Source organism: Dendropsophus ebraccatus, chromosome 4, assembly GCF_027789765.1.
Source record: "Dendropsophus ebraccatus isolate aDenEbr1 chromosome 4, aDenEbr1.pat, whole genome shotgun sequence".
NCBI lineage: Eukaryota > Metazoa > Chordata > Amphibia > Anura > Hylidae > Dendropsophus > Dendropsophus ebraccatus.
Window position 1 is genome coordinate 164,029,535 of NC_091457.1, and position 17,657 is coordinate 164,047,191.

The following is a 17,657-nucleotide window of genomic DNA, read 5'->3' on the forward strand; positions in this document are numbered from 1 at the left end:
TAGGAGTTGTCATGGGTATATAGGGTTGTGGACGGGCTTCCACCTGGTCCTGCGGCTGCGGATCCCATAAGTCTCGCACTCCCGCTATAGCATTCTTGAACGGCTGCCCAGTGCTGGAGCTTGTCATGCCCTTTAATGGACACACGGCCTCTGTAATGCCGGAGGCTCCACTCATCACTTTACAACCAGAGCAATTTGTCTGCCAGCTGCTGCTTATGTGCCGGCCGTCCCCTGATTCCTCTATAATACACGCAGAACGTTAGCCGATATCGTAAGGGAACGTGTAATGGAACAAGTGCACTGTATACAAGAGTGGGGGCTGCTGTATACTGTCAGTGGCTCGCTGTAACCTTCCCTTATAGGTTATTTCAACTCCCAGCATACCCTGCTAGCTGTCAGCATCTAGTGCAGTGTTAAAGTCTCACTGTTTTTTTTTTTTTTTTTTTTTTTTTTTTTTTTTTTTTTTTTTTTTTTTTTTTTTTTTTTTGCAGAAATCAATAGTCCAGGCAATTTTAAGAAACTTTGTAATTGGGTTTATTAGGCAAATATGCCATTTATATGCATTCACAAAGCCTTTCCCCAGGTCCCCCCCTCCCTCCCCCCTCCTCTCTCATTCACTGCTCATTATCAGGAAATCTCGACTCTTTTACATCAGTCGGGCCCTGTGTAACTTATGGAGGGGGGAGGAGGGAGATTAGTCGCCAGCAGAGAGCAAAGATCAAAGGATTACACGGCGGGAGCTGTGAGAAAGCTGATATTCAGAAGTCAGAGAGGTCAGTGCTGACTTCAGAGGAGATAGCCCGGTGATGTAGCTGTAAATTTAACTTTGTTGTCCTGTTTTGGTGCCTCATCTCCCTCCACCCCTCCCCTCTTTTATAGAGAACAATGAAGACAGGGGGGAGAGCTTCAAACTGCTTTTTCACAATAAAAATGTATTTTTCTGCTAATAAACCCAATTACAAAGTTTCTTAAAATTGCAAAAAAAAAATTTAAATGACAGTGACACTTTAAGAAGTTGTTTAACTACAACTACCATCATGTTCCGAGAATCTAGTTTTGCAGCAGCAGGAGATCATTACTATAGATGCACCTTGTTCCCTTTAAGCCCCTGTTCGCACCTTCACGGTTCTGTCAAGGCTTTACGTGCTGATCTCACACCTCACTACTGATTTTTTTTGTAATAGTAGTAAATTACAAATTTCTGGCACCAGTTGATTAAAAAGAAAAATGTTGAATAATCCCTTTAACTCTTAGTCCTTCAGGGGTAATCCTGCCTGTTTTATTGTCAGGACCGGCCTCTGTTTTAGTTGTTTGTGGGTCCTCAGTTCTTTGCTTTTGTGATTTACATTTTTAATTTTTTTGTATTTTATACATGTATTTTTTTATTTAAAATTTCTGTTATCAGTAAAGTGATTTAATTTTCCTATAAACTCCCATTCCTATTCTTGCTGGTTAACCCATTGTTACCCTCCCCCCTCTGTCGGTTCTCCCGTCAGCGTCTGGAGTGCGGTGTCACTATGATGGGACGCAGGTTACCCAGGACGTCTTCTGTGTTGGCATCACTACAAACACATGTGTGCTGTGCGGGCACCTGCCACTTATATACCCATCCGTCTCCTTGGCATTTACATGGCCTGGATTCAAGAGCAAAGCTGCCACATCCGGCGGCATCCCATTACAGAGGATTATAGAGTGTAAGCTTGTTTGTGTCTGTGGGGGTGGTCCTGGGAGCGCTCCGCTGTGTAACGTGTGACCCCCCCCCCAGGGCAAAGTGAGGTCAGGGGGCAGAGGTCTATGTATTAGGTCAGTATGCCCTGAACGGTTCTGCTCCATCTGTTGCAAAACTACAACTCCCAGCATGCCAAAGGCTGTCAGGGCATGCTATTAGTTGCAATTTTGCAAGTTAAGCCTCATTATCTGTTGGAAGAGCACAACTCTCAACTATGCATGCTGGGAGTTGTACTATTTAAACAGCTTAAAGGGGTAGTTCTCCCAAAAAAAATCTTCTATCAAATCAACTGGTCTCAGCAAGTGCCAGAGACTTATGATTTACTTCTAATAATAAAAAAGAAAAACAATCTTCCAGTAATTATCAGCTGCTGTATGTCCTGCAGGAAGTGGTGTATTCTCCCCAGTCTGACACAGTGCTCTCTGCTGCCACCTCTGTCCATGTCAGGAACTGTCCAGAGCAGTAGCAAATCCCCATAGAAAACCTCTCCTGCTCTGGACAGTTCCTATGGGGATTTGCTGCTGCTCTGGACAGTTCCTGACATGGACAGAGGTGACAGTAGAGAGCAGAAGTAAAAATTAGCTGGAGAGACTGGTTGGGGCTAGGGCCTGCTTAGAGGTGCCTGATGGGAGTTGTAGTTCTGCATGAGATTGGGGCCTAAAGTTGAACTGACAGTATGATTGGAGGAGTCTGGTGATCTCGGGGGGGGGGGGGGGGGGGGGGGGGGGGGGCAGCGGAGGAGAGGGGGGGCAGCAGAGGAGTCTGGGGATCACTTGGGAAGCAGCAGAGGAGTCTGGTGATCTCGGGGGGGGGGGGGCAGCAGAGGAGTCTGGGGATGTGGGGGGGGCAGCAGAGGAGTCTGGGGATCACTGGGGAAGCAGCAGAGGAGTCTGGGATCTCTGAGTCTCTTGGCTCTTGCAGCGGTGTTGCGGTCTCTGTGTTCCTTGTTGCCGGGCAGGTCTGTGCCATGGAGGAGATAAGAACGGCCGCCGGGATATCTCAGGCCTGGAATGTGTGTGAGGGGGGGGGGGGGGGGCGGTACAGTAACGTCTCCATGGCGACCTGTATTATCTGGTCACTATCCGCAGCCCGGCTCTGCCTCAAGTTTTTGGGAGTTTTATTTTTTTTTTTTTCTCTTATTTGAGAGCGGATTTCGTGGTCTCCTCAGTGATGCATTGCTGGAGGAGGCGGAGGGTGTGAGCAGAGGAGGCTGCCGGTAAGCTGACATTATATGACGGCTCTGCAGGTTGTGGTGGTGTTCTTACATTGTGTGGTAGAATAGCAGAGCTGTGCATGTTATATTTGCGTGTTTTTGCATGGGACTGCAGCTTAGCTCTGGTTGGAAGGTTGCCTGTCCAACACTTCTGTGCAGCAGTTATACAAGCTTTGGGCGCTGTTCTCATCTCCTGTGTCCTCCATGTAAGTTACAGCCACTCGGGGTAGTTACCAGGCTCCCGGGGTTTGTCCGGTCTTGTAGTGACGCTGACCTTTCCCATGTCGATCAGAGACCAGACAAGTCTCTTGTTGCCCTGAGGCTCGCATGTCCAGAGCGCATTATGGGGCAAATTCATACAGTGCAGAAAAGAGACTGAGCTCCATATAATGGATGAGGGGATGTCTGCCCGGGTCCTGTACACCCCACATTATAGACGGGCGACACCTGAGGTGCAGGGGCCCCTGATGCAGAATAGCTGCCGGCCAGGCTATTGAGAAGGAGACCTAGAAGTATAGCTTGTCCATCTTTTATCATCTGTTTCTTTCATCCGGCCCTCCGCTGTGATGGTTTTGCTCAGGATGATGATGTGGTGGTGGCGCTGCCATGCAGTCTGAGGTGCCAGGAGGGAGCTGGCATCCGGCCACCACAGAGGTGAAATACAATTGTTAAGAGCTTAAACTGATCACGCTTCCTAAAACTCCACTCTGCTCTAATACGGTTCAAGACTAGGCTATACGGGAGCTGCGCACAGCATGCATTACACAGGCCAGGACTATGCTATACTGGGCCCTGCACACAGCATGCATTATACACATCAGGACGAGGCTATACCGGTGCCGGGCCCTGCACACAGCATGCATTATACGGGTCAGGACTAGGCTATACCTGGCCCTGCACACAGCATGCATTATACACATCAGGAGGAGGCTATACACCGGTGCTGGGCCCTGCACACAGCATGCATTATACGGGTCAGGACTAGGCTATACCTGGCCCTGCACACAGCATGCATTGTACGGGTCAGGACTAGGCTATACCTGGCCCTGCACACAGCATGCATTATACACATCAGGACGAGGCTATACCGGTGCTGGGCCCTGCACACAGCATGCATTATACGGGGCAGGGCGATGCTATACACCGGTGCTGGGCCCTGCACACAGCATGCATTATACGGGTCAGGACTATGCTATACCGGCCCCTGTACACAGCATGCATTATACACATCAGGACGAGGCTATACCGGTGCTGGGCCCTGCACACAGCATGCATTATACAGGCCAGGACGAGGCTATACACCGGTGCTGGGCCCTGCACACAGCATGCATTATACGGGTCAGGACTATGCTATACCGGCCCCTGCACACAGCATGCATTATACACATCAGGACGAGGCTATACCGGTGCTGGGCCCTGCACACAGCATGCATTATACACATCAGGACGAGGCTATACCTGTGCTGGGCCCTGCACACAGCATGCATTATACACATCAGGACGAGGCTATACACCGGTGCTGGGCCCTGCACACAGCATGCATTATACGGGTCAGGACTAGGCTATACCGGCCCCTGCACACAGCATGCGTTATATGGGTCAGGATACCGGTGCCAGCTCCTGCATTACATCTAAAGGATAACGCGTACGTACAGAGGCCGACTAAACGTGCTGCATGAGATGGGAGGTATACGGAGGTGCCGACCAGGTCCTTTGTATTGTATATAGAATATTATTGTGTATGTGAAATTTTATTTTTAAATCCAGGTCCAGCTTTGGTGCTCATGTATATAGAAGCCAGGCAATGGATCTTCACACACTATATACCGAGAGTCTGCCCAAACAGGTTTTTAAAGGGGTTCTCCCATCTGGGGTAAGAGATGGCCGGGATCTGACCGCTGGGCTGCAGCTACATTCGTCTTGTGTGGATCCACCAAAGAGCTCCAAGCTGCATTCAGCTATTATACTGGTGATGTGAGCGTATCCTTAGGCCTCCTGCATTCAGCTCTGTTTGGTGTCTTCATAGTAAATGGAGCTGTGGTGTACATACATGGCAGCGCCTTCTCCCTCCCCTTATCCACACAGCCGGACGGTCAGCTGAGCCGGATGTTCATAGGTGATTGGTAGTAATTGGATTGGATGCCGGTTATCCGTCTAGTGCCAGATTTAGTGTTCTTCCTTATTGGCTGATATCTGTTATTCTTCACAAAGAAAAGTAAATGGATGAAAATGCTACCGGGGCATGATGAGAGTTAGTGTCTTGCAGCAGCTGGAGGGCCACAGGTTGGGAGTTGTATTTCTGCAACAAGGGGCGCCCCACAGATTGAGCTGTTAGTGTTTGCAATGGTCCTGCCCGGGGGTGCATGGGAGCGCTGTAGGTGGAGGTGCTGGGGCATGAAGTGGGTCGCTGCAGGGGGAGCTGGCCCGGGGCATGCAGTGGAACACTGCAGGTGGGGGTTACTGGGGCGTGCAGGGGAGCGCTGTAGATGGCGCTGCCCGGGGCGTGCAGGGGAGCGCTGTAGGTGGCGCTGCCCGGGGCGTGCAGGGGAGCGCTGCAGGTGGCGCTGCCCGGGGCGTGCAGGGGAGCGCTGCAGGTGGCGCTGCCCGGGGCGTGCAGGGGAGCGCTGCAGGTGGCGCTGCCCGGGGCGTGCAGGGGAGCGCTGCAGGTGGCGCTGCCCGGGGCGTGCAGGGGAGCGCTGCAGGTGGCGCTGCCCGGGGCGTGCAGGGGAGCGCTGCAGGGGAGCGCTGCAGGTGGCGCTGCCCGGGGCGTGCAGGGGAGCGCTGCAGGTGGCGCTGCCCGGGGCGTGCAGGGGAGCGCTGCAGGTGGCGCTGCCCGGGGCGTGCAGGGGAGCGCTGCAGGTGGCGCTGCCCGGGGCGTGCAGGGGAGCGCTGCAGGTGGCGCTGCCCGGGGCGTGCAGGGGAGCGCTGCAGGTGGCGCTGCCCGGGGCGTGCAGGGGAGCGCTGCAGGTGGCGCTGCCCGGGGCGTGCAGGGGAGCGCTGCAGGTGGCGCTGCCCGGGGCGTGCAGGGGAGCGCTGCAGGTGGCGCTGCCCGGGGCGTGCAGGGGAGCGCTGCAGGTGGCGCTGCCCGGGGCGTGCAGGGGAGCGCTGCAGGTGGCGCTGCCCGGGGCGTGCAGGGGAGCGCTGCAGGTGGCGCTGCCCGGGGCGTGCAGGGGAGCGCTGCAGGTGGCGCTGCCCGGGGCGTGCAGGGGAGCGCTGCAGGTGGCGCTGCCCGGGGCGTGCAGGGGAGCGCTGCAGGTGGCGCTGCCCGGGGCGTGCAGGGGAGCGCTGCAGGTGGCGCTGCCCGGGGCGTGCAGGGGAGCGCTGCAGGTGGCGCTCCTCTATGACGACCCGTGGAACAGGGCCATAAGTCTGCTGATGCTGCCCGCCGCCGCGCTCCACGCCAGTCTGCCCGCCGCCGCGCTCCACGCCAGTCTGCCCGCCGCCGCGCTCCACGCCTGTCTGCCCAATGAAATTGCACTTGGGGACACAAAATCTGGAAATACGTTGTGCTCAATTAACCTTTTGATGGTGGTGGGGGTTGTATCAACAAGCTGCTTCTTATACAGGGAGCCTACACAATCTAGTTGTGGCCACAGCCAAAGGGGAGCTGCCATTTTTTTGCATGCAGTGGTGAAAAGAAAGGGAAGCCTTAAAGGGGTTGCCCAGGATTTTAAAAAAATAAATAAAATCATGGCTGCGATTTTCCTAAAACGGCGCCACCCCTGGCCTCATGTTGTGGACGGGTGTCTCTCCCTTCCTCAGATTCACAGCTTATACTGCTCAGTACTGCTCTGTAATGTCCATAATCCTAGCCTCCTCTGGTCCAGGTGGGCCCGGGCTGCTTCTATAGATGGCTGCTGGACACAGATGTTACCCCTTGTCCCAGTCACCTATAGCACCACCAAACAATCATTCCTATCATCCCATTCTCGGCATATTTCCGAGCCAAGCAGACGTGTTGTCAGGTTGGCTCCTGTTCTCAGTCTCCGGGCTGCTGCCGGTTGGGTGCGGCCTCTTGTTTGGTGTTTTCACTCCATCGGTAGCGCTGTTCCCACTCACTTGGCATCTCTTCTCTACTATTTACATGAGACTCATTTAACCTACTTAGTGTATTAGTGAGCGCCCGGGTTATAGAAGGCGATTGCTGACTGACATGTGGTCCGACTTGTTTAGGAGATTTTATTTAGATGGTGACCGTGTTATTACACGTGACCTCACACCTCACCGTCCTGAGTGGCCATGTGTCATTGGTTTGTATTATTACCTGGGAAACTTAGGCCACATTCACTCTTATTGCAGATTCTGCTCCAGTGATGGGCTGGTCAATGAGGTTTTCTGCTCTTTAGGGACTGGTCGGGGTCACATACCACTGAGTGGTCTGAGTTACCTGCTGCTGTGACTAGTTGGAGTTACCTGCCTGTGTGATGGTGCTCCCCTCTCTCCCCCCTGCTCCGCTTTCTCCGCAGACGATTGTCTCTTCCTCCTAATTGCTGCCAGACACCCCTGGTGTAGCTTCTCTCAGGGGAGCCGATCCATCGCAGACTCCCCAGACAGGAGAGGATTGTCACACGTCACCAAGTCTGTGCCGCACGTCATGCTAAGTGACACATGGGAAGAGATTTATTAGAAGCTTTAAAAAAGAAAATACATCCAGATTTGCAGAAATATTATTTAGTGTAAGGGTGCGTTCACACTGTGGGAGAGGTGGAAATTCTGAGCGCAATCCCGTCTGCCTCACCCTCTCAATGTTCTGTATAGGGCACCTCTGCTCGCTGCTCAAAGGATTGACGTTTCAAGGAGGCGCCCTTTACATACCGTTGAGATAGTGAGGCAGGTGGGTGCCGAGTGGCGGTGTATCCGTACCTGAATTTTGTGCAGCTACTTCCTATAATACATGGGTGACCGCTTTCGCATCTCACTTTACTGCTGCTGTAAATGTAGCAAATTTTTGGCACAGAAAATGCATAGCAACTATTCCACATGTGTGAGGTAGGTGTGGGGGGGGGGGGATTATAGACCACCATTAACGCTCCATGTTTTCTGCCGTCCAGTGACGCTGCCGCCTTCATCACATCCATACAGTCACAGTATAATGGTCACTTCAGCATTCATGGGATAATCCGCAGTCATGTCTACTGTCATTCACCATGGAAAGGGATTAATGTATTAGGATGAATGATCTGTATACCGCTTTGTATTTTCTATACCGGGGGCCCAGTCATATCCTACTAATCTCTGATCCCTCCCGGAAGCGGACGGCTTTACATTGCTGCACATACATGGCTGGGGCCGTATAATATGGAATAAGGTGATGTGGACATCTGCTGTAAGGAGCTTTATAGGGAGACATGCGGAGCAGCTGTCAGCAGCTTCTAGAAGGTTCCTTCTTACCAGGGGAGGATGCACAGAGAGCGAGGACTCCCCCGGCCACCTGTTACCAGATCTGTGCTAGACATGACGAAGGGGCCTATACTTATAGATACTACACATATATAAAATATAGGGGGGATATATATTATAGCCCCTCTCTCCCCAGACAGTGAGTGCTGCATTTATGTTCCCACATCTACGCTGCTCATTCCTTCCTGCTCCCTGCAGTCTTTCAGTCCTTTAGTTTCCCATCCTCTCCATTCCTGCTATAATGTGCCTGCACTCACACTCTGCTATACACACTGCTGCTATAATGTGCCTGCACTCACACTCTGCTATACACACTGCTGCTATAATGTGCCTGCACTCACACTCTGCTATACACACTGCTGCTATAATGTGTCTGCACTCACACTCTGCTATACACACTGCTGCTATAATGTGTCTGCACTCGCACACTGCTGTATATAAAGTTTCTGTCACTGTCCTCCTGCACAGCTCTGTGATTCTCACGTCCTGATTGGTCCATGCTGAACACACCCACTTCTCCATTGCTGTCATGTGACCACACAGACCTCTGACAGCACCCCGGCTCCTCTGTTCTAGCTTGTTGTACTACGCTACTGCATTATGGGCATCTGCAGTTCCATCCTGTATCTACAACCTGCTGCTGTGTTATCAGGGTTATACAATTACTATACATTATACACCACATGCTACTATACTGTACAGTAACTTATATATCACATATCCAGCTGCTGTGTTATCAAGGTTATACAGTTACTATACATTATACACCACATGCTGATTGCTATACTGTACAGTAACTTATATATCACATATCCAGCAGCTGCTGTTATCAAGGTTATACAGTTACTATACATTATATACCACATGCTGCTATACTGTACAGTAACTTATATATCACATATCCAGCTGCTGTTATCAAGGTTATACAGTTACTATACATTATATACCACATGCTGATTGCTATACTGTACAGTAACTTATATATCACATATCCAGCTGCTGCTGTGTTATCAGGGTTATACAGTTACTATACATTATATACCACATGCTGCTATACTGTACAGTAACTTATATATCACATATCCAGCTGCAGTGTTATCAGGGTTATACACTTACTATACATTATACACCACATGCTGCTATACTGTACAGTAACTTATATATCACATATCCAGCTGCTGTGTTATCAGGGTTATACAGTTACTATACATTATACAATATATGCTGATTGCTATACTGTACAGTAACCTATATATCACATATCCAGCTGCAGTGTTATCAGGGTTATACAGTTACTATACATTATATACCACATGCTGATTGCTATACTGTACAGTAACTTATATATCACATATCCAGCTGTGTTATCAGGGTTATACAGTTACTATACATTATACTCCACATGCTGCTATACTGTACAGTAACTTATATATCACATATCCAGCTGCTGTGTTATCAGGGTTATACAGTTACTATACATTATATACCACATGCTGATTGCTATACTGTACAGTAACTTATATATCACATATCCAGCTGCTGTGTTATCAGGGTTATACAGTTACTATACATTATACACCATATGCCGATTGCTATACTGTACAGTAATTTATATTATCACATTCTGCTGCTTCTCATTGTTTCATCTGGTCTACATGTTATTCAGAATAGAAAAAAATCATTATTTTGGAATGTGGACCCAATTGTCTGCATTTCACTGATTTCTTATGGGAAAATTTGCTTTGGTGTAAGAGTGGATTTGAATTACAAGCACCATCCTGGAACAGATTATTCTCCTAATCCAAGGCACCACTGTGTATGTATGTGTGTATATATATATATATATATATATATATATATATATATATATATATATATATATATATATATATATATATATATATATATAATATCCATATCCCGTCCAGCAGCTGGAATCCCATTATTATTAGACTGTTGCATTGAGCTGTGAATTGAGGCCAGAATCCCGGGGTTTATGCTGGATGTGAATCACAGCTCACGTCTTTTATACCCGGCGGGATTCCAGTAATCCAGACGCTTGATTTACTGACAGTGACCATGGCCTCCACCTCAGATCCCTCCTGCCAACCTGGATCACACCAGAATGAGGATTACTCAGCTGGCAGGTATGCGGCTTCTCCTCGGACCCCCGTCCCCATTGTCTTGGTGGTGGGAGGGGGTCAGCATTCTGCTGAGTTCGTCTTTTTATTTTTACACTTGTAGAAGGTAAAGGTTTGTTCTCAGGCATGGTGTATGATATACTCGGAGTGGTGTATACTCTGCTATATACTGTGCATATATTATATAGATGGTAGGGCTCTATAACTATGGACATAACCCAATTACAGAGGAGGTGACAGCAAGTGCCCTTTCTACAGTGTCCTGCATTGTGCTGTCCTGTCCCCCTGTTACTTCTCCTGGAAATATAGGATTGTGGGGTGTCCCCTCACACTGACAGGCTTTTATTACACAAAGGGTATGGAGAAGGGAAATACCTATTAGGGCCTTCCCAGGAGGAGGGGAGAACTGAGGGGGGGGGGGCCTTGGCAGGAGGAGGGGGGGGGGCTTCCCAGGAGGAGGGGGGAGGAGCAGGGGAGAGCTGAGGGGGGGGCCTTCCCAGGAGGAGGGGGAGGAGCAGGGGAGAGCTGGGGGGGGGCCTTCCCAGGAGGAGGGGGGGGGGAGCAGGGGAGAGCCGAGGGGTGGGGACCTTCCCAGGAGGAGCAGGGGAGAGCTGGGGGGGGGGGGCCTTCCCAGGAGGAGGGGGGGGGGAGAGCTGAGGGGGGGGGCCTTCCCAGGAGGAGCGGAGAACCTTCCCAGGAGGAAGGGAGAGCTGAGGGGGGGGAGCAGGGGAGACCTTAGGGGGGGGGGCAACAAAACAAAGGATACTAAAAAAATAAATAGGAATTGCTGTATAGTAAAGTAAGTGCAGTTCCATTACTAAACCAGTCCTCCTCAGAACTGACACCTCTTCTATGCTACACCACACAGCAGAGCCAGGCCACAGTAAGGCCAGGTGCACATGGTGCAGGTTTTGATGCAGGTCTATATTCTACATCAGTAGAGGCGGATCGGGCTGCTTCCCAGTATACGGTCACCTTCCTGATCCGCTTCCTTATACAGATTAGACAGGAAGAGGTGTGGAAATGATGTAGAGACAGACTCCTCCTGATGACTCTCACATCCCTTACGTTACTCCGCTTATGTGGATGAGAAGCTGTAATAACTCCGGGGATAATGGACGCCTTTATATTCTGGAGATTTAAGGATCCCGCAGGCTCGTTGTCAGCTGGGCCAGATCTCGTGACTTAAAGGGATCAACTCTTGTGGTTGCCTAGTGAGTGACTCTCATCTAGTGAGACTTTTATAGGGTTTTGCAGCAGTGCAATCTTTATTGCAAAAAGTTCTGTGGTCATTCTCACCCGGGACCACCACCACCCGTCATTCTCACCCGGGACCACCACCACCCGTCATTCTCACCCGGGACCACCACCACCCGTCAGTATGGTCGCACTATCTTTTGTGACTGGAGCAGTATAATCGCCTTCAGATGCGTCCCGGGCGTCTGGCTTTGTTTTCCATCTTGTTTGCCCGGCTCCTCGGTCTCCACCCCGGCTGACTAATCTTCTGATATGATTTTCTGAACATTGTAAGATAAAGGATTGCAGCGACTTGTGTTATGTCTGCCCTTCACTATAAGGGTGGCCATGCACAGGACCAGTGGCAGCCGAAGCCGCCAGGATCACTATATACAGGATTAGGCGTACAGTTCTGACTATCTTCTCATTGTAGGCGTCTGGTGTGTTCCCCGCTCACCAGGGAGGACACACACGTACTTGGTGAGACTATGGAGACATTAGCAGGAATCCCTTTTACCTAGATGAATGTTGCACCAATTCACTGTGTGGTGACTGTGACCCTGGGTTATATGGCTCCCGGCACCCCCACTCTTTGTAGGACCATGGTGCTCGGCCAAGGGCCGCAGCCTCCTCATACTTAACCAGTGCTTGTACTGCACTTTGGTGGTGTAAGGGACTGTAGCCTGACCCTGTTAGTGTAATTATAGTGCTTGAAAAAGCACTATATTGTAATCCGTATTCTTCTTTTGCTTCTTTCAGCCATTCTTCTGCAATTAATACAGCCCGAACCGATTTGCGCTCAGACTCCGTTCGAACTGTGTTTCGAAGCCCTTGGGGGTGACAGGTGTGCTATCTATTTTTGGTTTAGATCGGATTTGTCGTATTTAAGAAATTTGTCATTGTTAAAGGGGCACTCTTTTCAAGCACTATGTATTTCCCTGGGAATGCAAGTCTAGTTGCAGTTCCTGTCACCACCACTATGAGCGCTGGTGCGCACTGTGGAGGAAGCCGTGCTTGTTTGAGCACCCCAATCCCTTCATATAGGCAGAGGTCCCATTCCCGCTTACTTTTATGTTCGGCGGCGCCTGTCTGGATGCCCCTATCCCCTCTGAACATTTGGTCCTCACATGTACAGTGAGAATCATTCAATGTATAGGATACTGCTGAGGAATCCATAGGATCTATGGGCCATTGGTTGCATGTTCTATCACCCACTGAACAGTGTGACCACGGCCATACAGGTGCGGAGGACTCTGGGTGGGGTGGGGGGACTGGCAGCGGCTCAGCGCAGCATAGAAGCTTTTATAGCTCGTGTAATATAAGAGATCAGCATGTTACTGCCCTGCTAGACTATGATAAGAACCCGCCGCCTGGTTGTGTATATGATACTCGGGGCACGCGGCGGATTGTTTCCAGACAAGACTATTTTTAGCTGATTCTGCATGTAAAGTCTCTATAGAAGTGATAAATCTGCAGAGATGTCTCCCATACAGCGGCCTACAGCGCGCACTGCTGAGGGAACGATTGTCATCTTAAAGGGGAACTCCGGCAGGGGGGAAATAATCTTTCCAATCAACTGAAGTCAGAAAGTTAAAAACCTGTAAATTAGTTCTACTTAAAAAATCTCCAGTCTTCCAGTACTTATTAGCTGCTGTATGTTCTGCATGCAGTGGTGTATTCTCTCCTGTGACACAATGCTCTCTGCTGCCACCTCTGTACATATCAGGAACTGTCCAGAGCAGCAGAGGTTTTCTATGGGCATTTTCTGCTGCTCTGGACAGTTCCTGACATGGACAGAGGTGGCAGCAGAGAATACACCACAGGACATACAGCAGCTAATAAATTTCCAGTACTTATCAGCTGCTGTATGCCCTGTAGGAAGTGTTGTATTCTCTCCCAGTACTTTATACAGAAATAAATTACAAATCTATATAACTTTCTGACATCAGTTTATTTGAAGTGATTTTTTTTTTTTTTTTTTGGGAGTTTCCCTTTAACCCTTCAGTGTGTAGGACTTGGCTGTAAGAGGTATGGAGGGCAGTGTAGTCACCAAGGGGGCTGCCCTTCTCCTGGCCATCTTCATACATTTACATGTTACGTTAGAAGACGCGTCTGTGAAACGTGAGGCCGGGGACACCGGATCCTGAACTATTAAATATTCATTGGCGGTTTCATCGGCCATTCACAGTACAGAGCGTCCGGAGATGTGTATTGTATAGCAGATGCTGCTGAAATAATAATCATCCATTTGTATCCGGCATCTGTACGTGAGCTGGTATGGTTACGGCACTGCGCTCCATCCATCATAGGGGACGCTGTGTCTTTCTGCTGTATAACCATGGAAGTGCTTAGAACTGGGCTTCCCCCGTCCCTCTCAAGGGGCTTAATCACCCAAAGATTTTCTTTCAAATCAACTGATGTCCAAAAGTTAGGGGGGTTTTTTTCCCCTTTTTTAATAATAATAATAATAATAATAATAATAATAATAATAATAATAATAATAATAATAATAATAATAATAATAATAATAAAATCTCCAGTGTTCCAGTAGTTATCAGCTGCTGTATGTCCTGCTGGAAGTGGTGTATTCTTTCCAGTCTGACACAGTGCTCTCTGCTGCCACCTCTGTCCATGTCAGGAACTGTCCAGCAGTAACAACCTCTCCTGCTTTGGACAGTTCCTGACATGGACAGAGGTGACAGCAGAGAGCACTGTGTCAGACTGGAAAGAATACACCCCTTCCCACAGGACATACAGCAGCTGATAAGTACTGGAAGACTGGAAATATTAAAAGGTAAATTACAAATCTCTGGCACTTGCTAGGACCAGTTGGTTTCAAAGAAAAATTGAGCGGTGGGGTGCAGAAGTATAAAAACTTCACTGAACACAGAGCATGTATATGTATGAGCAAGGGCTGGTGGTCGGTGGACAGCCATCTGTGTAGGGTGTACGGCCGTGTGTGGAGGCTTATGGGGAGTCCTGTGTGTGTCTGTGGAGGCTTATGGGGGAGTCCTGTGTGTGTGTGGAGGCTTATGGGGGAGTCCTGTGTGTGTGTGGAGGCTTATGGGGGAGTCCTGTGTGTGTGTGGAGGCTTATGGGGAGTCCTGTGTGTGTGGAGGCTTATGGGGAGTCCTGTGTGTGTCTGTGGAGGCTTATGGGGGAGTCCTGTGTGTGTGGAGGCTTATGGGGAGTCCTGTGTGTGTGGAGGCTTATGGGGAGTCCTGTGTGTGTGGAGGCTTATGGGGAGTCCTGTGTGTGTGGAGGCTTATGGGGGAGTCCTGTGTGTGGAGGCTTATGGGGGAGTCCTGTGTGTGGAGGCTTATGGGGAGTCCTGTGTGTGTCTGTGGAGGCTTATGGGGGAGTCCTGTGTGTGTGTGTGTGGAGGCTTATGGGGAGTCCTGTGTATGGTCGGGCTCTGACTCTCCCGCTGTAATATATATATCCGGCTGACGTTTTCCTTGTCTTTTCTAGGACGCCAGAACCCACATCGCTCCCGAACCCATGGGTATTCATCAGAAAGTAGATTTTTCCGATCCCCTTACGCAGCCAAATTTGGATGAAATAAAAGACCAGATCAAGCGTGAAATTAGAAAAGAACTGAAAATTAAAGAAGGAGCCGAAAACCTCCGCAAGGTTACCACCGACAAAAAGAACTTGGCCTATGTGGATAATATACTAAAGAAGTCCAACAAGAAGCTGGAGGAGCTGCACAACAGCCTGCAGGAGATCAACGCGCACATCGTGGTGCGGGAGGCCGAGGACCTGCCAGGTACTGTGATACCACTGACAACCTGGGGACCCCCTGTGTCTGTGCCGACACCTTGTTACACTGCTGCATGGGGACCCCCTGTGTCTGTGCCGACTCCTGATCCAGTGCAGACCACTGATCCTGCCGTACAGCCCCAGGACCTGCAGCAATTCGATCACCTTACCCTGCAGCCTCCTCCAGAGACCGGGGAGCTCCATGTGCAGGAGGGAGGAGAGCGCCTGTGCTGAGGCTAGGAGGAGGAGTGTGTGTGTGTCCAGCTTCCACAGTCCCCTCTGTCACCCCCTGCGTCCCCTCTGTCACTCCTCATCTATACCTGAACTATTACTACACCCCTCATCTATACATCTAGCACTGTTACAGCAGGAAGCAATACAATTGTCTCAAACGTCATTAAAATAGTATCTGACGCTGCAGGGAGAAAAATCTTCTGTGTAGCAAAAAAGAGAATAAAATCGAGATTTAAATCGAGAATCGTCCAAATGTTTTAAATTGAGATTCTATTTTTTGGCCAGATCACCCAGCCTTAGTTTAGGGTATACCTGTGAGTATCCTGGGATAATGGGGTGGGGGGGGCTGTGTGCTGGGGTATTTCTGTGACTATCCTTGGACGTTTGGGGGAAGGGGGGGTCCTCTGTGTGTGTGTGTTGGGGTATTTCTGTGACTATCCCAGAATATTTTTTTTGGGGGGGGGGTCTCTGTGTGTGTTGGGCTATGTCTGACACTATGCCGGGATTAGGGAGAGGGGTCTGTGTGTGTGTGTGTGTGCTGGGGTGTGTCTGACACTATCCCGGGATATGGGGAGGGGGGGGGGGGGGGTCTCTGTATATGTGATGGGCTATGTCTGACACTATCCCGGGATATGGGAGGGGGGGGGGTCTCTGTGTGTGTTGGGCTATGTCTGACACTATCCCGGGGGGGGGGTCCTGTGTGTGTGTTGGGCTATGTCTGACACTATCCCGGGATGAGCAGCTGCCATGTATACAGATCAGATGCAGCGACTCTGGGTTTCTGGCCTTCTGTCATTCGGAGAGGACACTTGTACACTTGGATTTGGCCTTTCTTGACATTGAACACTTGTTGTTTTTGGTTCTTGGCTTTTATTATTTGTCTATCTCAGAATGATTGAGGATAAGGTGCCGCTCCTCCATTACAGCGTCCGGTCACTGCTCAGCGATATCCTTATATTCCTCAGAGAGAGATGGCGGGATGGTGTAGATGCAGAAGAGCGGCCATATTCCTCTGTGTGACTGATGGATTATTATAGTTTCTGCTCTCTAGTGCCCCCTATTGGAGGCCACGTCCCTGTAAGTTGGTACTTGCTCCTGAGACCTGACCACAAGGCACAGTACCCTATGTGTATGCTTCCATCGACTTAAAACCGATCTGTTTTTCTTTATTTTATTTTTTTTAGCATACACAGAAGCATGGTTGAACACGTTTTTCTGTACGTCAAAAGTACCCAATTTAAAACGTATCCGTTAAACGAACAGCAAAGGCACATTGTGAACACAGCCTTAAAGGGGTTTTATCCAGGGTTAGAAAAACATAACTGATGGCTGTGGGTTTTGCAGCTCAGTTGTAATACCACACACAACCTGAGGACAGAGGTGGCACTGTTTTTGGAAGAGATGTAATTTTACAATCTTGGGTAACCCGTTTAAGGTGGAGATTCCTGACTCTTTCCCGATTGGCAGATGTCTGTGATAGAAGACGGGCGTTAGGGCCCTATTACAGCAAACTATTATCGGCTGTACTTGGCCGACAACCGGCTGTCCCGGCCGATAATCACTTGGTGTAATAGGTCATGTTAAATAGCAACAATCAGCAGACATGCACATTGCCGGCTGATCGTTCTCTTAAAGTGTAACTGTCTTTTTTTTTTTTTTTTTTTTTTTTTGCAGGAATCAGTAGTATAAGCTATTTTAAGAAACTCTATAATAGGTTTTATTAGGCAAAAAAGCCTTTCTCTCCCCTTAAGAAAGCAATGCACAGATAAGTGAGAGGGGGAGGCTGGGAGATTATCAGGCAAACCTATCTTCATTACAGAGAAGCCAGTGATGACAGGTTCTGCTGTGTCCATTATATCCTATGGAGGGGGGAGGGTCCGAGGGAGATGAGTGAGCAGGAAGAAGAGACATGGCAGGCTGTTTGTAGACTGTCTGAGCACCT

At 49.6% G+C, this 17,657-nt stretch overlaps 1 protein-coding gene across 5 annotated transcripts in view; it reads left to right on the top strand.

Moving 5' to 3' along the window:
- The window catches only part of PKN2 (protein kinase N2), a 60,475-nt gene that overhangs the window by 19,169 nt on the left and 23,649 nt on the right, over positions 1-17,657 (top strand). For 2 of the 5 annotated variants that reach the window (XM_069967634.1, XM_069967638.1), the window contains exon 2: positions 15,191-15,488. In XM_069967634.1, the coding sequence (XP_069823735.1) occupies positions 15,191-15,488 (298 nt within the window). Of the gene's footprint in view, positions 1-2,924; positions 2,946-11,616; positions 11,698-12,070; positions 12,200-15,190; positions 15,489-17,657 lie in introns of those variants that run through there. The other 3 variants (XM_069967637.1, XM_069967636.1, XM_069967635.1) reach the window with 3 other exon arrangements.